This window comes from Pistacia vera, unplaced genomic scaffold (assembly GCF_008641045.1).
Source record: "Pistacia vera cultivar Batoury unplaced genomic scaffold, PisVer_v2 Contig880, whole genome shotgun sequence".
Taxonomy (NCBI): Eukaryota; Viridiplantae; Streptophyta; class Magnoliopsida; order Sapindales; family Anacardiaceae; genus Pistacia; species Pistacia vera.
Window position 1 is genome coordinate 59,966 of NW_022196757.1, and position 21,070 is coordinate 81,035.

Here is a 21,070-nt window from a genome sequence, read left to right on the forward strand (position 1 = left end):
GTTATATTACACTTATAATTGAATTAGGTAATTGTTGGAAATATCTGTATATGCTTCAATAAATCTTTATATACAAATATTAGATCTTTTTCCATCAAAGTTTTTATCAATCAGGGCAGCTACAACAATATTCAATCTTACAGGAGAAAACAATGGATCACTATAAAGATCTATTCACTAGAAACTCATGATAAGGTCACTATTTTCTTCTGAGATTGTTGTTCTTTATTGCTATATTGCTTTGAAAAAAATAAAAAAACAAAAACAAATTATACATTTGCCGTTATATTTGGCTATGTAGTTATGAAGGATGTGTACTTGACAAACCCTGCCGGTAATCAATCTGTTCAACTTTTGCCAGGGTGCGAAGAATACAAAAACGACAGTGTCGAGTGCTTCTTTTCTACTGCCTCTTTGAGTTTTCTTCCCAATGCAAATGACAGAGGCGGGGGCACAGCATTTCCAATCTGCCTATGCTCGTGTTGGATGTTGCCTGCAAATTTGTAGCAATCCGAGAAACCCTGCATGAACAAGAAGATGAGGAAACATTCAATGATAGCCATTCCAATGACCTCGCGAACAAGCTGGCACTGCAAATAACTCATCTTGATATTGAGAAGTTACTGCAGAACTCATGGTGTGTTTGAAACATCAGAAAGTTGAGTAGACTTACATGTGAACAAGCACATTCGCGTACTGTGAGTATTCTATCCTGATCCGGTTGAAAACACATTCCAACCTTGCCCATCGGTTGAGGATCAGTAATGGAGGTTGGAAAGTTTCCTTCCCAATCCAGCCTTCCGAATAGACCCTTCCATTGATTATGCCTTTTGGCTGTGTTTGGCAGGCACCAGGGTATTAAATCAACTACTTGTCCTGTGGACAACTGGACCTGCACGTAATAAGAAAGGAAAGAAAGCAAGTTTAAAATATTTCCTTACCAGTATTAAATAGTTCGACAAACAAGGAAAATTTCAATAGTTTTTCATCAGGAAGATCGCGCCAATCAGAACCAGGTCCTTTTGGAATTCTTTGACACCTAATGAAGTTCAGCTCATTCATTTCCTATGAAATTTGATCACTTAAGAGCAGCATATCCCCTCGAATTTTCTTTTGAAACCAAGAAACAGGTTCACCTGTGTACTGTGCAATAAAAACGAAAGGAATAAGAACTTAAGCAGATTGAGTAACAACAAAGAAGGAAACAATATGAGAGACAGTGAAGGAAATCCTACTTCCATTGTCGTTACAGAAGCCCCATTTTCAACAGCTGGGAGGTCTCCAATTGTATCTCTAACAGTTATTGAACGGAAAGGAGCTCCTGTAGCTGTACTTCGAACAGCAGCATATTGGGAATTTCCAGATAATTTGACCTTAAGCTCAGGACCAGCAAAGACATGCATTGGTTCAGGCCATTCAGGGAGTGTTTCCTCAGGTGATGCTGCCCATATAAGTGCACGTTTACAAGATTGAGAGACACCATAGGCTCCAGCTTCCAATATACCAAACCTCACCTACGACAATTCAAATTTATAAAACCAATTGAAGAAATGTTGTCATTTTACATAAATAGATTCAAAAATCTCTTATACATAGCAGTGGATACTAACAACCATGAAATCCAGGCCACCACAAAACGAGAATAAACAGCAATTTTATGTTTTACTAAAGTTGCAATAAATTCACTGAGCTAATATTGTTCACAGAGACAGTTAATTTCACCTGCAGACCAAATATCCGTAATTTCCATGTCAAACTTACTCTGTAAGGAAAATAATCAAATATTTCATTGACACAGATAAGCAACAAAAAAAACTGCTTTTACCTGATAACCCATCTTTAGAAGAGAAGCTAGAGTTAATCGAAACGTTTGTCCTTTGTTGAATGACACAAAGTTCCTCACATTCTCCAGAAGGAAAAATCTAGGGCGGAAGTAATCAGCAAATGATAAGTATGCCAAGATCATCTCACATTGAACTTTACTCCAAAGGCTTTGATTAAACCTATTCATTCCAGAAAACCCCCGTAGATGAGGAAGCAAAAAAAGGGAATGTTATATACTCCCCATTCCATAAGGTATAGTTTGAATTGCTCACAAATCAAATCCTAAAGAGAGACGTGAAGCTTGATATACCTGACAAGGAGGCCCTCCGTTGATAAATTCCACTTGTCCTGGTCTAGGCAAATTATTAATCTCTTTTTCATCAAGTTTTGCAGCTAACTCAGAAGCTTCAGGGGTTGAAATACAGTCATCCGCAACTCCACATGCTGACATGATAGCCCTGCATTTAATTCATTAATTTACTAAAGAGATAAGAGTTGACGGAGCAAGATTGACAAAAATCAATTAAACTTAAAGGGAGGAAATGTACAATAGAATCAAAGCCAAGGAAACTGAAAAATGGAGTCAAGGAAAGGTCTATTTAGTAGACTAAGGTAGGACCATGAACTAGATCTCAAATGAAAACACAAGGCATTATTTAAAAACACTTGATATGGAAGCGAGGATCCACCTTAGAATCACATTGCAGTTTTTAATGAACACAAAAGCCTCTGGATGATTAAGCTGAAATGTTTCTCCTGCAGGTTCTTCGTACTCTATAGCCCACCTGGTTTGTGACACACCTGCAAGTATGCAATAGATATATTGTCAGTCATTAAGCACTTCATATTAGAGCTGAGTTCAGCTCACTTGCTGATGAAAACATATTTAAACACTTGCCTGCTCGTTGTAAGCCATCTGATAAGCCACCACAACCAGCAAAAAAATCTAGGGTGGCTAGGCCCATATGCAGATCAACTGTTTGTTTGCCGAGGTCGTCATCTGGCTCTCCCTCTTTAGATTTCCCTTTTTTCTTTTGGTAAGCAGCGCTATCAACCAACCTTTCTTTTATCAAACTAAACTTGACATGAGCCGGCAACTGGAAATTAAACAGTAATCACAATTAATATAATAAGAACTCGCAGGTTAATAAGCATAATTCATCGTACAGGGGAAGGAAGGAAATATTATATGTACCTGCTTGATAGTTCCCTTATCAGGATCATACAAGTCTTCACCGAAAGAAGACATGCTCAACTTGACTATCCAAAGATGGAAGATCATGCTTCTTTACGGCTTGGCACTGGCCCTCTATTCCAATAACGGAAACCGTCAGCAATTGTTCACTGTAATAAACCTAAAAATTCAATACCAAGACACTCAACATGTTATGCAACAGAAACATAAACTCTAACGCTAGCTATTGAATATAATAATAACAGTAGTAAAGCATAAATAAATAGCCAAATTAGAATGCAAAATAAAGATACCGGAATTAACGAGGTTCGGTATTGAAACCTACGTCCTCGGGCGCTGCAAAAGAAAACTCCACTATCTCCAAAATATACAAACTTTTAGGCAATACAACAAATACCCAACAAAGGGGAGTACAACAAAACTTACAAACTAAAGGGTCCTTAAAGAAAGAACCCTAAACAAAAGAAGTATAATGGAATTACATCTTGGGATACAATTAACATTGATTAGGTCCTTTATATAGGCCCCAAAAGTTTCCCACTTTTCATTCCTTTTCAATGTGGGACAAACTAACTCATTTTGGCCTATTACATATAGTCCCTAAACCTTTCTCCATTATCACTTCTACCCCATGTGATTTTGCTAAAAGCCATTTTTCAACAAATCTCCACCTTGGCGAATTAGCAAATCTTCAAAGTTTTGTATTCTTCTGCCAAATTTTGCAACACCTTCAAAGCACCAAAGCACAGTCAAGCTCGCAGGATGTTGATCAAGTTCAAACATAAATGAACTTGACCCTTGTCACTACTGAAGTCAACATGTCTGTAGGATTATCTTCTGTGCCAATCTTCTGGAAAATCATTTTCCCATTTTAATATAATCCTACACATAACAACACCAATATCTATAGTACATAAAATATACTGTAGAAACCATTTCACACTTGCAAATGTCCTTTACCAGGATCATACATATGCCTGCTCACCATACTAACTGCTTTGAAATAACAGGTTGTGAACCCATGGCCCATCATACATTGATCAAATCGCTTGTACCACTGTCTTGGTGATTGCTTCAAACTATATAGCGATTTCTTCAATCTGCAAACCCAAGTTTTCTTTCCAGCAACCCTATATCATCTGGCTGAGTCTTGTAGATTTCCTCTTCCAAACTACATGTGAAAACGTGATTTTCACATCCAATTGAACAAGTTCAAGATTCATCTGAGCAACCAGGCCAACAAATTCTAATGGAGAATGCTTTACAGCTGGAGAAAATACCTCATTGAAATCAATTCCTTCCTTCTGAGCGTAGCCTTTCGCCACCAACCTTGCCTTGTATCGATGCTTTCAAATTCGGAAATCCTTCTTTCTTTGCATATACCCATTTGCATCCAATTGCCTTCTTATTCTTGGTAATTGAACAACATCCCAAGTTTCATTCTTATGGAGAGACTGCATCTCTCTTTCATGGCTTTCCTCCACTTACCATTTTCGGAACTGCTAGCTACTCATTATAAGTGGAAGGAACTTCACCATCTTTAATTGGGAGTGCATAGGCCACCTTATCAGCAAAACGAGCAGGCTTGCGAATTTCCCGTCTGGCCTATTAACAGCAATGGATTCTTGTTGACATTCTTGGGAAGAATCCTCTTCTTCATCTCCAATGAACTCCTCTATCATAGGAGTCTCATTTCCAGCTGGCTAACTGATGTTGTTTCAAACTCCACCTGCTGCTGAGTATGCTCCCCTGTTGGGCGAGTACTGAAAACCTTCATCTGGCTTCCTGTTTTCTTTCTAACATAGAAGACTCATCAAATGTCACATCCCTACTAAACAGTATTTTCTTTGAACTTGGACACCAAAGACGGTATCCTTTCACACCTGAGGTAATCCCCATAAATACTGCTTTCTTTGCTCTAGGATCTAACTTAGACTCTTTTACATGATATAACAGTGGAGCCAAAACATGTAAAGAGTCATAATCAGAAACAGGTTTTCCAGACCATACCTCAATCGGCGTCTTGCCTTCAATTGCAGTTGATGGTAGACGATTAATAGATGACACACATATATAACTGCTCAGCCCAAAACTCTTTGCCCAACCCAGAATTGGACAACATACACCGAACTTTCTCCAGTAGTTCGATTCATGCGTTCTGCCACCCCATTCTGCTGTGGTGTATTTCTCACTGTAAAGTGACGTAACTTCCTTCATCTTGGCAACTTTCAAAAACGGATCACTACGATACTCCCCACCATTATCTGTACGTAGCTGCTTAATCTTTCTGCCAGTCTGAGTCTCAATCATCTTTTTCCATTTAAGGAAAACACCAAGTACGTTATCTTTAGTTTTTATCACATACACCCAAACTCTCTAGAAAAATCATCTACAAAAGTGACAAAATAGTGCATACCTCCCAAAGATGTTGTTTTGGTAGGTCCCCACACATCAGAATGAACATAATCCAAAATACTCTTAGTATTATGGATTGCGTGCAGATTCGCTCTTTCTGTTTTCCCAGAACACAATGCTCACAGAAGTCCAGCTTACAGGTCTTTGCACCTTTCAATAGCCTTGATTCACCAAACTAAGTAAGGCTTTTTTACCTGCATGCCCCAAACGCATATGCCACAGCTTGAGCATTTCTGAATCTGCATCCTTCTGCACGACTGCAGCTGTCGTTTCAATAACTGTACTACCATTATGTAATACAAGTTGTTTCTCCTCGTGCCTTTCATTACCACAGAGTGCCTGAAGAAACTTTTAGAATTCCATCCGCATATTCACTGTGAAGCCTTTAGATTCCAAGGCCCCCAAGAGATGAGATTCTTTTTCAACTTCGGTACATACCGAACATCTGTCAGAGTTCTAGTTGAGCCATCATGATCTTCAACCGAATTGAACCTATCCCATTTGTTTTACAAGCATCATCATTGCCCATATAAACAACTCCATCATGTTCTTCAAAATTAAAGAACCAGTCCTGGTGAGGACACATATGATAGGTACTACCTGAATCCATAATCCACTCATTTGATCCAGAGGTGGTGGCAGGCTAACTAGACAGAAATCTGACTCATCCTCCTCACGCTCAAACGCAGGCATCAGAATAGCTTTGCCCTCTTTCTTTTGCAATTTCGGACAATATTTCTTCCAATGCCCTTTCTCACGACAAAAGGCACATTGATCCCTATTGAGTTTTCCCTTCGAACGAGATCTTCCTCTTCTCTCATTCTTACGACTCTGACTCCACCCTCCTGCTACAAGGGCTTCTGCTGACTCATCTCTATTCTCCTTCTGATCCTTCTTCTGAATTTCATGATTGGACAGAGCAGAACAAACTTCTTCAAAGGACAATTTTTCTTTCCCATGAAGAAGTGTAATACTAAGATAGTCCAACCATCTGGAAGAGATCCAATTAAACATAGCCTTATGCTCATCTTTGAATGTTTCATCCAAATTTAACAAATCAGTAATTAATATGTTAAATGTATCAATATGGCTACTGATATTCGTACCTGGTCTCAACTGAAGACTAAACAGTCTTTTCATCAAATAGAAGCCGATTCTCATTACTTCTCTTCATGTATTGTGTTTCCAGCGCCTTCCATAACTTATTGGCAGAAGTCTCTCATGAATGGATATTTTTGCTCTCTACAAAGACATGAGCGAATCATCCCACACGCTTTTACATTCAACCTCACCCAGTCTTTCTCATAGACATCTTCTGGTTTTTCCTCCTCCAGAACGATATCTAGATCCTGCTGATACAAGCTATCCATTACCTCACTCTGCCACAAGCCAAAATTATTTTGGCCATCAAATTTTTCAACATCATTTTTGCATTGAAACCGTTATCATCTTTACTGGAACGGATGGTAGTGCCGCGAACGGTGATGCCTCGGACGATGAATCCTCGGACAATGACGCCATTTATGCCTTACTCAACTGGCTTGGTAAACAAAGTTTCCAATAACCAAGCTCCACAAATTATTATATTCAATAGCTAACCAACAAATCACATAGCCCTAGTGTAGTAAGTGCTGAAAGATTAAATACGCACCAGAAAATTCCCAGGAAACACATGGAGGGGTCACAAATGTCCCACTTAAAATCCAGTCTCCTTAGACTTTTATCTTCTTTTGACAGAATTTCCTAGACATGCATATAACCATACAAATAGCTACTCACTGTCCTAAACCTAGGCTCTGATACCACTTGTTATGCAACAGAAACATAAACTCTAACGCTCTATTGAATATAATAATAACAAGTAGTAAAGCATAAAAAATAGCCAAAATTAGAATGCAAAAATAAAGAATACCAGGAATAAACGAGGTTCGGTATTGAAACCTACGTCCTCGGGCGCTGCAAAAGAAAACTCCACTATCTCCAAACAATATTACACTTTTGGGCAATACAACAAATACCCAAAACAAAGGGGAGATACAACAAAACTTACAAACAAGGGTCCTTAAAAAGAACCCTAAACAAAAGAGTATAATGGAATTACATCTTGGGATCAATTAACATTGATTTAGGTCCTTATATTAGGCCCCAAAAGTTTCCCACTTTCATTCCTTTTCAATGTGGGACAAACTAACTCATTTGGCCTATTACATATAAGTCCCTAAACCTTTCTCCATTATCACTTCTACCCCATGTGATTTTGCTAAAAGCCATTTTCTCACACAACATAAGGTCCACAATACTTAATAACATCAACACTCGAATAGAGAATTTCTGTAACAGAAAACATTAGACAAATAGATACAAGTAAATGTTTCAGATTGGTTTTCTAGACTATTAGAAGATAAACCAAAGTTTACTTAGATACTCAAAAACAACTAAAAATTAGATTGTCTACATATCAAGCAGAGTGCTTTTTAACCAATATGTAGAATCTGAAACTAGATGCAAGTTGCTACTTAGAATAGGGCATACTTCTCTAATGTCAGAGTAGTATCTTTCTCTGTTGATATGTCCTCTGGCTGAAAAATTTCCGAACTTTACTTTAGTAGATTCAGGAGAAGGAAGTTTTTTAGACTTTGGTACTTCAATCTCAAGTAACTGACAAACAATATATGCCTGCAGGCCACATTTCTCCCACCCTTAATGTTTCCCTTTCCCTATCTTCAGCTGTAAAACAATGAAGTTAGGTAGACAAAATCGTGGACATGGTACTCACTTCCTCAAGTAAAACTATCCCATAGAAATCCAACTTAAAGGTCTCCTTCTGCGCCTCAGTTTCCTTGATTTTACAAGAGTGAACTCTCACTTCCAAGTCCCATATTATCTTCTGGAGACGAAAGAAAGCACCTCTATCCGGCCAGTATAAGTTTTGCATAATATTCCAACGGTAATCCTTAGATTTTCTATCTTCTGCTCTTTCTTTATCAATCATGTCATATGAGCGTTAGCCTTCCGATGTTGATGTCCCCAAGGAATAAATTGGATTTTAACCTCGACAGTTTCTTTAATATCTCGCAGTTCAAATTCCTTACAGTTATTAGTTAGAAACCCCTCCTCTCATCACTACTTTAGCAAGAACAGTCTGTGATCCTCTAAGCATCAGTCTTCCATGAACCATCTTTCTTGCATCTGAGTTTTCAAACATATACTAACAAAATAAATGGGAGGCAGTTGGGCAGAATCTGAAATTCCATCAACACAGAGCCCCACCACAGCAACCAAGTTGCCACAAACAAAGGCTTGCTTATACAGGGGCTCACTGGAAACACTTTTCCCTACTAATTCTCCATCCCATTTAATATCCTTGTCAGAACTTGGCGATTTAGTTAGTATACAGCGAAGGAGAACCCTCCATTTTCTCATCAACTTGCATATGTTCCTCTCAACCTCTTCAGGATCTTCCTCTCCATTTTCTTCTGTTCTTCTCTACTTCGTCATCCTCTTTTATGTCAGCACCATCTGCCTCCTTTGAATTTCAGGCATAATTTGAGTTAAACTCTCCCAAATCCTAAAATCAGTTTGTAGTCGTTGCAGGCATTGCTTTCCTTTTGATACCATTGGTTCCATTACCGCTCTGGGATTTAAATTTGCTTCCTTCTTCAGCTCCACTTTTTTCTTCATAAACCACTTGTTATGATGCTTTCCTCCATTTTATGCAAAGACCAGTCACACAAAGCACACTTCCTGATCGTAGCATCTGGATACCACAAGTTGTTGCAAATGATTTGCCCATGAACACTACATACTTTCAACTGCAGCTGGATTGGAGGAAATGTAAGCAGGATGATTCTGATTAAATTCTGAAACTTTTTGATTACGTCTGCAAATGAGAGTGTGAGGCTCTTGCTTGTCCTTCAGCAAGGTAATTATGGCAACAGCCAACCTTGCTGTTTTTAGAACGGGTTTATACCATGGTGCATATTGCTGTGAGCTTACCAAGCCTATACCTGAAGAAACCCAAAACGAAATTGTTTACATTGTGATTTAGAATCTTTACCCTCCATATATGAATGGCATCACAGTTTCAGGCCAAAAACCACTCATTTCCAATTTAAAACCAGCAAGTTTTCCCCATGAAAATTTTTTAAGAGATAAAGAACCTATATGGTACAAAATGAGTTCTTTAAAAAAGACTCACTGACAGAAAGAGAGACAAGAAAAAAGGAAATAAAAACTAATGCTATTTCAAAAGCTCTTGGTAGTATGAGTATAGATGTATACCATGCCATATTCTTGAACTGATATGATTATCATTGAAGATCCGATTCAACCACCCATTCCTTTATTGCACTCAAATAAATCGGAACTCCATCCACATCCTGTATCCCTGCAGAGGTAATTGATCAGTATCAACATCATGAAAAGTTCCTTCATCAGTCTCATGAACCCTGACCCAAAGATTGTCACATCAATATCAGCACAAGGTTTCATGGGAAGGAGCTCCAAAGAAATAACCGGAGTCTGATTGTAAAGCGACCAATTTTGAAGCCCACTTTGAGAAAGATCATCAGCATTAAATACATTAATATCACTGTCAAAGATAAATACTCTCATCGGTTTCTTCAACAGTAGGCTTATAATATCAGGCAGAGGATAGTCACTGGCAATTTCATCTTCATTGATTTTATATAAAACTTTTTGATAAAGCACAGGTTGTCGAGTTTTCTTCTGTTTATTGATCGCCAGTTCTCCTCTTCCTGCAACAGCCTGGCCTACTTCATATCCTCACATTCAGTACCACTAGCAGATGAAGTGGACTTACTGGTTTGCTCTTCTTCACGAGTTGTCAGACTTGTCTTCCTTACACTGCCAACCAGAGTCCTTTGGAGCCACAATATTCCCACGTTTCTTATTCTTATCTCTAAGGACAGAGAGTACAGGCAAGTCCTTAAAGAGATGATCTTGGCTTAGATGTTTTATCCAAACCAATGAGTTATTATATATGAACTCACCTTGTGAAATGATGAAGTCCTTGATAGATGTCCCAAGGAAAATCTTACTATCACTCTGGAACGAACAACTCTTGAGAGTAGTTCATCAATAGTCAGATCAGGGTTCGCTCCACAAGTCCTTGACAATGCTTTGTAGACCTGACAAGGCATGAGCTTTTTCAAAGAAAAGATTAATATTTTTTTGTAGTTGTTAGCAGGTTTAACACAACAATAATCTGCAATCTCAGTGGAGACCCACACTGGCGAGCCTTCATCATATCCAGATATTGACCAAGATTCTACCCGTCCAAAACCCTCACATTGGCACCTTTTTCCTTCTCTTTTTCAGAACTTCCTCCAGGGGCAATATTAGTCCTGAAATGAACAAGTCGCTGACTTCTACATTTAGACAGATCGTGGGTTCCCATAAACATCATGAAGAGAATTCTGTCAGTCTTCGGTTGGTTGAGATTCATATTGTCCGGCAGTTAAGATTATGGCAGTAGTCTCATCTTCTATTACAGCCTTTCTTTTATTTTCAATAAGAGATGACTTGTCAGTTAAGCAAAGAGATTTGTCCTCGTAATCTGAAGAGGTAGCAGCTCTCTTTGGCATTTTCCTACAAACAGCTGGTTTGTCATCATTGTCAGACCTGCTTCTCTTCTCCTTTGGTTTTGTGGCCATCTCTGATTTGCAATCTGTTTCATTAGCCTCGGATGGAGCAGATGGTTTTCCTTCAGTCTATTTGCCATCCCTAGAAATATATCCATTCAACAAATGGAAGATAAGTACATGCCATTACATTAAAAAAGGAATTAATGATAGAAAGCTATCAAGGATATAATTTATCAAATAAAAATGACCAAAAAGGTAAGCTCAAAAAATTATATAAGCCCTAACAGCGAGTGCCAATGTTACGCAATCAAGTCATTAAATGAGACTACAGAGAAATATCTCAGTAAAAAACCCTGCAATCAATAAATTTATCCGCAAAAAGATAAAGATGAACAAAGAGAGCTAAAACAAAGAGAACTTGAATACTGAAACACACACTCAAAGCATCGACAAATCTATAAAAGACCTAAATGCATCCTCTTGAGGCAGCATGATTGATGGTACTAAGGCAGGGAATGGGGATAGTGTAGAATACTGCCAGGGAAACCTATTAAACTTTTTTCTGCATAAGATATTACACAACGAAGCACCTCGAAGTTTAGAAAAATGATTTATATATACCATTTGTATTCTAAAGAAGAATTAATTGACAATGATTGCCCACAGCTTGTTTTAATCCTTTCCATTTAATTTCAGGTAAAAATAAAGATCTACTACCTGAAAATGGATGCAGCTGTTGAATCAATGAATTAAAGAAAAAGTTTCAGCCAACATTTTAGCCACAATCAAATTATAGCTTAACTGAAGAGAGGGCTTTATCGTGAAAATGCAGAGCTAAATTAAACCATTTATTAAGAACAGACTGTCAACGAAAAATCAAAAAAAAGATAACTTTTCATATGGAAAGAACATACTTGTGATTCAAATACATCATAACTATCAAAACTCTTCAAATTACATCAAGCGAATGGCAAAGAATCCAATTCGCATTATACATGATCAAAATCAAGATTTATTCAATTTCAATCAAAAAAGATCTTTCTCCTACTAATACAAAATGTTGACTCTCTGTCTCTGAATGTGCTGACTACACAAGACCAAAACTTTATGAAATTATCAATCAAGAATCCGAAATTCTTATTATAAACAAACAAAGATCTAGGTTTTACTGAATTTCAGTCAAAATAGAAGCTTCAACCTACTACACAAACAATACCGTTTCTTCTATGCACTCTCTCAATGTGCTCACTTTCTTTTAAAACCTATATCTTTATACAAGAAACTTTGTACTTTATGCAAAAAGACAAACCAAAAAAACATAAAATTACACATCAAGAACCCGAAATTCACATTAGAAACATACAATTTTGATCAAAATTTCATTGAATTCAATCAAAATGAAGAAGCTTTACTCCTACTAATATAGAAAATACCCTTTCAATGTGCTAACTTTCTTCTAAAAACTTTAAATTTAAGCAAGAACAAAAACACAAACCAAAAAGAAAAATTGTAAAATCCGCAATCACGAACCCAAAATTCGCATTAGAAACACACAATTCTAATCAAAATTTCATTAATTTTCAATCAAACAATACCCTTTTTTTATGCACTCTCTAAAATGAGCTCACTTTCTCTCCAAAAAAAAAAACTCTTAAATTTTTGCAAGAAACCCCTCATCTGACAAAACTTTTGAGGATTCTTCTCATCTCTATCTCAAACAAACACATTTTCTTGAATTTGTTGCAAGTTAGAGAGAGAAAAAGGGCTAAAAAACAAGAAACCTCACCTGATTTCTTCTTGTTTTTTCACTCAAATTCAATACACTTGCACACCCCATTTACGATTCACCTCTGTTTATATTAAAAACAAACTCTAATTTTGGCAACAACGGCAAAAATGGCAACAAACAGAACAAAAATAAATATAAATAAAAAACCCTAAATTTTTTGTTTTCTAGAAACACTTTTATTGTAGAATCTGAAGGGTTTTTGAAAGCATGAACATGTGGCGGGAAACACTTGAATTGCAAGTGCAAGTGTTATAATATTATTATTTTAATTATTTTTAATTGTAATTTCTATTTTTGTCTATATACTTTATTGGCAAAAATGACAAATTAATTAATGTGTTAGGTAGGCATAGCAATGTTCCCGAGATTTTGGGGACCCGTCCCACCCCGCCCCATATGGGACCGGGAAGCCCCGATTTTTTTGGGGATAGGGGCAGGGGTGGGGGGTGTTTTAATCCCCGTCCTCGAGGATAGGGCGGAAGTGGGTGATGCCTTTCCCTTGGCCCGCCCTGTATATAATATATAAAATTAAAAAAATGTATATATATATTTACTTTTCACTAATATCTCTATATTTCACATAATTACACAATTATCCTTCCTATATTAACCCATATTTTTCTAATTTCCCTCACCCCAAACAATTGAACAAGAATAAACCCTGACCCATATTTATGTATAATTAATTATGTTTAAACGATTAATTTAAGTGTTTGTCATGTGGACGAGAATTAACTATTTTGTTTGGTAATGCTCAAATTAATTTATGTTTATATAAAATTAACGAGGCGGGGACGGGCCTCCAACATTCCCCTTTGGGGCGGGGAAGGGGAATTCTTGTCATCCCCATACCGGGGATGGGGCGGGGGTGGGGAATGATTTTGAGGGTGGGGAATGATTTTGAGGGTGGGGATGGGTACGGTGAATGAGATCCCCGCCCCGCCCTATTGCCATGCCTAGTGTTAGGATAATTAAAAGTACAATAAATTCAATTTTCTATTCATATTTTGTCACATCATTTTGTACAAAGATCTTACAAAGATTTTTATATAAAGTGAGGTGATAAAAAATGAATGAAAAAGTGAAACAAAACATCAGACTCATTAAATTCATTTTTCTATTTATATTTTGTCACATCACTTTGTATAAAGATCTTTGTAAAATTTATTTGTAAGTATAGTATTACTCTTAAAAGTATTCATGAGCATAAAATTACCTTTTGCCCTTGAAGTTTCGGAAAGGGATTACCATTATGGATTCATTAGCAAATTGACAAATTAATTAATCTGTTCAGATAATTAAAGGTATTTTTGACAATAAAATTACTTATTTGCCCTTGAAGAACTTAATAAATGATTAACTTTATGGTTCTATCAGCAAAGATGACAAATTTTAGTTAATGTGCTAGGATAATTAAAAGTATTTCTGCATGCGAAGTTACTTAATTGTCCTTGAAGAATCCAAAAAAGGATTGACAAATTTTAGTTAATGTGTTAGACAATTAAAAGTATTCTTGAATGTGAAATTAATTATTTGCCCTTGAAGTTTCCAAAAGGAATTACTATTTATGGATTTATTAGCGAAAATGATAAATCAATTAATGTGTTCAAATAGTTTAAAGTATGTTGCACGTGAAGTTACGGATTTGCCCTTGAAGTTTCAGAAATGGATTACCATATATGGTTTTATTAGAAATAAAAAATGATATGAGGTTTTCTACATAATTGATCAACTTGAGATTTTAAAAAATTTGTGATTAATATGAGGTTTTCTTTTACTATTGATTAATACAAATTTTTGCTTAATTTGTGTTTAATTTTTCTTAGTTTGGTGTAAGTTTTACTATAATTTTTTCTTGAATTTAAGATCTTACTTCATTTATGATTATAAATTTTTATGGTTTCATGGGAAGGAGCTCCAAAGAAATAAACCGAGAGTCTGACTTGTAAAGCGACCAATTTTGAAGCACACTTTGAGAAAGATCATCAGCATTAAATACATTAATATCACTGTCAAAGATAATATACTCATCGGGTTCTTCAACAGTGGCTTTAATATGCAGGCAGAGGATAGTCACTGGCAATTTCATCTTCATTGATTTTAATATAAAACTTTTTGATAAAGCAACAGGTTGTCGAGTTTTCTTCTGTTTGATGATCGCCAGTTCTCTCTTCCTGCAACAGCCTGCCTACTTCATATCCTCACATTCAGTACCACTAGCAGATGAAGTGGACTTACTGGTTTGCTCTTCTTCACGAGTTGCAAGACTTGTCTTCCTTACACTGCTCAACACAGAGTCCTTTGGAGCACAATATTCCCACGTTTCTTATTCTTACTCAAGGACAGAGAGTACAGGCAAGTCTTAAAGAGATGAGACTTGGCTTAGTGTTTTATCCAAACCAATGAGTTGATTTATATGAACTCACCTTGTGAAATGATGAAGTCCTTGTAGATGTACCAAAAGAAAATTCTTACTATCACTCATGGAACGAACAACTCTTGAGGTAGTTCATCAATAGTCAGATCAGGTTCGCTCCACAAGTCCTTGACAATGTTTGTAGACTGCACAGAGGCATGAGCTTTTTCAAAGAAAAGATTAATAATTTTTGTAGTTGTTAGCAGGTTTAACACAACAATAATCTGCAATCTCAGTGGAGACCCAAATCACTGGCGAGCCTTCATCATATCCAGATATTGACCAAGATTCTACCCGTCCAAAACCCTACATTTGGCACCTTTTTCCTTCTCTTTTCAGAACTTCCTTCAGGGGCAATTAGTCCTGAAATGAACAAGTCGTGACTTCTAACATTTAGACAGATCGTGGGTTCCCATAAACATCATGAAAGACGAATTCTGTCAGTCCGGTTTGGTGAGAATCATATTGTCCGGCAGTTAAGATTATGGCAGTAGTCTCATTCTATTACAGCCTTCTTTTATTTTCAATAAGAGATGACTTGTCAGTTAAGCAAAGAGATTTGTCCTCGTAATCTGAAGAGGTAGCAGCTCTCTTTGGCATTTTCCTACAAACAGTGGTTTGTCATCATTGTCAGACCTGCTTCTCTTCTCTTTGGTTTTGTGGCCACTCTGATTTGCAATCTGTTTCATTAGCCTCGGATGGAGCAGATGGTTTTCCTTCAGTCTATTTTGCCATCCCTAGAAATAATCCATTCAACAAAATGGAAGATAAGTACATGCCATTTACAATTAAAAAAGGAAGTATGATAGAAAGCTATCAGAAAGGATATAAACTTATACAAATAAAAATGACCAAAAAGGTAAGCTCAAAAAAATTATATAAAGACCTAACAGCGAAGTGCCAATGTTAGCAATCAAGTCATTAATGAGACTACAGAGAAATATCTTCAGTAAAAAACCCTGCAATCAATAAATTTATCCGCAAAAAGATAAAAGATGAAAACAAAGAGAGCTAAAACAAAGAGAAACTTGAATAGAAACTACACATCAAAGCATCGACAAATCTATAAAAGACCTAAATGCATCCTCTTGAGGCAGCATGATTGATGTTAAGGCAGGGGAATGGGGATAGTGTAGAATACTGCCAGGGAAACCTATTAAACTGTTTTCTGACATAAGATTACACAACGAAGCACCCTCGAAGTTTAGAAAAATGATTATATAACCATTTGTATTCTAAAGAAGAATTAATTGACAAATGATTGTCCACAGCTTGTGTTATCCTTTCATTTAATTTCAGGGTAAATAAAAGATCTATACCTGAAAATGAGGAGTGTTGAATCAATGAATTAAGAAAAAAGTTTCAGCCAACATTTTAGCCACAATCAAATTATAGCTTAACTGAAGAGAGGGCTTTATCGTGAAAATGCAGAGCTAAATTAAACCATTATTAAGAACAAGACTGATCAACGAAAAATCAAAAAAAAAGATGAACTTTTCATATGGAAAGAACATACTTGTGATTCAAATACATCAACTATCAAAACTCTTCAAATTACATCAAGCGAATGGCAAAGAATCCGAAATTCGCATTATACATGATCAAAAGATCAAGATTTCATTCAATTTCAATCAAAAAAGAATCTTTTCCTACTAATACAAAATGTTGGACTCTCTGTCTCTGAATGTGCTGACACACAAGACCCAAACTTATGAAATTATCAATCAAGAATCCGAAATTCTTATTATAAACAAACAAAAGATCTAGGTTTACTGAATTTCAGTCAAAATAGAAGCTCAATCCTACTAACACAACCAATACAAACTAAAGGGTCCTTAAAGAAAGAACCCTAAACAAAAGAAGTATAATGGAATTACATCTTGGGATACAATTAACATTGATTTAGGTCCTTATATATAGGCCCCAAAAGATTCCCACTTTTCATTCCTTTTCAATGTGGGACAAACTAACTCATTTTGGCCTATTACATATAAGTCCCTAAACCTTTCTCCATTATCACTTCTACCCCATGTGATTTTGCTAAAAGCCATTTTTCAACACAACATAAGGTCCACAATAACTTAATAACATCAACACTTCGAATAGAGAATTTCTGTAACAGAAAACATTAGACAAATAGATACAAGTAAATGTTTCAGATTGGGTTTCTAGACTATTAGAAGATAAACCAAAGTTTACTTAGATACTCAAAAAACAACTAAAAATTAGATTGTCTACATATCAAGCAGAGTGCTTTTTAACCAATATGTAGAATCTGAAACTTAGATGCAAGTTGCTACTTAGAATAGGGCATACTTCTCTAATGTCAGAGTAGTATACTTTCTCTGTTGATATGTCCTCTGGCCTGAAAAATTTCCGAACTTTAACTTTAGTAGATTCAGGAGAAGGAAGTTTTTTAGACTTTGGTACTTCAATCTCAAGTAACTGACAAACAATATATGCCTGCAGCGCCACATTTCTCCCACCCTTAAATGTTTCCCTTTCCCTATCTTCAGCTGTAAAACAATGAAGTGCTAGGTAGACAAAATCGTGGACATGGTACTCACTTCCGTTCAGAGTAAAACTATTCCCATAGAAATCCAACTTAAAGGTCTCCTTCTGCGCCTCAGTTTCCTTGATTTTACAAGAGTGACAAACTCCACTTCCAAGTCCCATATTATCTTCTGGGAGACGAAAGAAAGCACCTCTATCCGGCCAGTATAAGATTTTGCAATAATATTCCAACGGTAATCCTTTAGATTTTCTATCTTCTGCTCTTTCTTTATCAATCATGTCATTATGAGCGTTAGCCTTCCGATGTTGATGTCCCCAAGGAATAAATTGGATTTTAACCTCGACAGTTTCTTTAATATCTCGCAGTTCAAATTCCTTACAGTTATTAGTTAGAAACACCTCCCTCTCATCACTAGCTTTAGCAAGAACAGTCTGTGATCCTCTAAGCATCAGTCTTCCATGAACCATCTTTCTTGCATCTGAGTTTTCAAACATATACTCAACAAAATAAATGGGAGGCAGTTGAGCAGAATCTGAAATTTCCATCAACACAGAGCCACCAACAGCAACCAAGTTGCCACAAACAAAGGCTTGCTTATACAGGGGCTCACTGGAACACATTTTCCCTACTAATTCTCCATCCCATTTAATATCCTTGTCAGAACTTGGTGATTTAGTTAGTATTACAGCTGAAGGAGAACCCTCCATTTTCTCATCAACTTGCATATGTTCCTCTTCAACCTCTTCAGGATCTTCCTCTCCATTTTCTTCTTGTTCTTCCTCTACTTCGTCATCCTCTTTTATGTCAGCACCATCTGCCTCCTTTGAATCTTCAGGCAAATAATTTGAGTAAAACTCTCCCCAAATCCTAAAAATTTTATTGTAGTCGTTGCAGGCATTGCTTTCCTTTTTGATACCATTGGTTCCATTACCGCTCTGGGATTTAAATTTGCTTCCTTCTTCAGCTCCACTTTTTTCTTCATAAACCACTTGGTATGATGTCTTTCCTCCATTTTATTGCAAAGACCAGTCACAAAAGCACACTTCCTGATCGTAGCATCTGGATACTCCACAAGTTGTTGCAAAATGATTTGCCCATGAACTACTACATACCTTTCAACTGCAGCTGGATTGGAGGAAATGTAAGCAGGATGATTCTGATTAAATTCTGAAACTCTTTTGATTACGTCTGCAAATGAGAGTCGTGAGGCTCTTGCTTGATCCTTCAGCAAGGTAGTTATGGCAACAGCCAACCTTGCTGTTTTTAGAACTGGTTTATACCATGGTGCATATTGCTTGAAGGCTTACCAAGCCTATACCTGAAGAAACCCAAAACGAAATTGTTTACATTGTGATTTAGAATCTTTACCCTCCATATATGGAATGGCATCACAGTTTCAGGCCAAAAACCACTCATTTCCAATTTAAAACCAAGCAAGTTTTCCCATGTAAAAATTTTTAAGAGATAAAGAACACATATATGGTACAAAATGAGTTCTTTAAAAAAGACTCACTGACAGAAAGAGAGACAAGAAAAAAGGAAATAAAAACTATAATGCTATTTCAAAAGCTCTTGGTAGTATGAGTATAGATGTATACCATGCCATATTCATTGGAACTGATATGATTATCATTGAAGATCCGAATTCAACCACCCATTCCTTTATTGCACTCAAATAAATCGGAACTCCATCCACATCCTGTACTCCTGCAGAGGTAGATTGATCAGTATCAACATCATGAAAAGTTCCTTCATCAGTCATCATGAACCCTGACCCAAAGATTGTCACATCAATATCAGCACAAGGTTTCATGGGAAGGAGCTCCAAAGAAATAAACCGAGAGTCTGACTTGTAAAGCGACCAATTTTGAAGCACACTTTGAGAAAGATCATCAGCATTAAATACATTAATATCACTGTCAAAGATAATATACTCATCGGTTTCTTCAACAGTAGGCTTATAATATGCAGGCAGAGGATAGTCACTGGCAATTTCATCTTCATTGATTTTAATATAAAACTTTTTTGATAAAGCAACAGGTTGTCGAGTTTTCTTCTGTTTGATTGATCGCCAGTTCTCCTCTTCCTGCAACAGCCTGGCCTACTTCATATCCTCACATTCAGTACCACTAGCAGATGAAGTGGACTTACTGGTTTGCTCTTCTTCACGAGTTGTCAGACTTGTCTTCCTTACACTGCTCGACGCAGAGTCCTTTGGAGCCACAATATTCCCATGTTTCTTATTCTTATCTCTAAGGACAGAGAGTACAGGCAAGTCCTTAAAGAGATGATCACTTGGCTTAGATGTTTTATCCAAACCAATGAGTTGATTATATATGAACTCACCTTGTGAAATGATGAAGTCCTTGATAGATGTCCCAAAAGGAAAATTCTTACTATCACTCATGGAACGAACAACTCTTGAGAGTAGTTCATCAATAGTCAGATCAGGGTTCGCTCCACAAGTCCTTGACAATGCTTTGTAGACCTGTACAGAGGCATGAGCTTTTTCAAAGAAAAGATTAATAATTTTTTGTAGTTGTTAGCAGGTTTAACACAACAATAATCTGCAATCTCAGTGGAGACCCAAATCACTGGCGAGCCTTCATCATATCCAGATATTGACCAAGATTCTACCCGTCCAAAACCCTCACATTTGGCACCTTTTTCCTTCTCTTTTTCAGAACTTCCTTCCAGGGGCAATATTAGTCCTGAAATGAACAAGTCGCTGACTTCTAACATTTCGACAGATCGTGGGTTCCCATAAACATCATGAAAGATGAATTCTGTCAGTCTTCGGCTTGGTTGAGAATCATATTGTCCGGCAGTTAAGATTATGGCAGTAGTCTCATCTTCTATTACAGCCTTTCTTTTATTTTCAATAAGAGATGACTTGTCAGTTAAGCAAAGAGATTTGTCCTCGTAATCTGAAGAGGTAGCAGCTCTCTTTGGCATTTTCCGACAAACAGCTGGTTTGTCATCATTGTCAGACCTGCTTCTCTTCTCCTTTGGTTTTGTGGCCATCTCTGATTTGCAATCTGTTTCATTAGCCTCGGATGGAGCAGATGGTTTTCCTTCAGTCTATTTTGCCATCCCTAGAAATATATCCATTCAACAAAAAGGAAGATAAGTACATGCCATTTACAATTAAAAAAGGAAGTAATGATAGAAAGCTATCAGAAAGGATATAAACTTAATACAAATAAAAATGACCGAAGAGGTAAGCTCAAAAAAATTATATAAAGACCTAACAGCGAAGTGCCAATGTTACGCAATCAAGTCATTAAATGAGACTACAGAGAAATATCTT

At 36.7% G+C, this 21,070-nt stretch overlaps 1 protein-coding gene across 1 annotated transcript; it reads right to left on the reverse strand.

Annotated features, from left to right (window-relative positions):
* Nucleotides 1-59: 59 nt before the first annotated feature.
* Nucleotides 60-20,851, reverse strand: LOC116119307 (DNA (cytosine-5)-methyltransferase 1B-like). Its single transcript, XM_031405246.1, is given in 15 exon segments — nucleotides 60-521; nucleotides 674-892; nucleotides 961-1,143; nucleotides 1,236-1,514; nucleotides 1,826-2,024; nucleotides 2,136-2,282; nucleotides 2,514-2,625; nucleotides 2,723-2,921; nucleotides 3,020-3,064; nucleotides 3,066-3,179; nucleotides 17,562-18,640; nucleotides 18,643-19,059; nucleotides 19,062-19,078; nucleotides 19,359-20,289; nucleotides 20,292-20,851. Coding segments are annotated over 15 exon segments (4,608 nt in total). The 5' UTR covers nucleotides 20,785-20,851; the 3' UTR covers nucleotides 60-347.
* Between the last annotated feature and the right edge of the window lie 219 nt (nucleotides 20,852-21,070).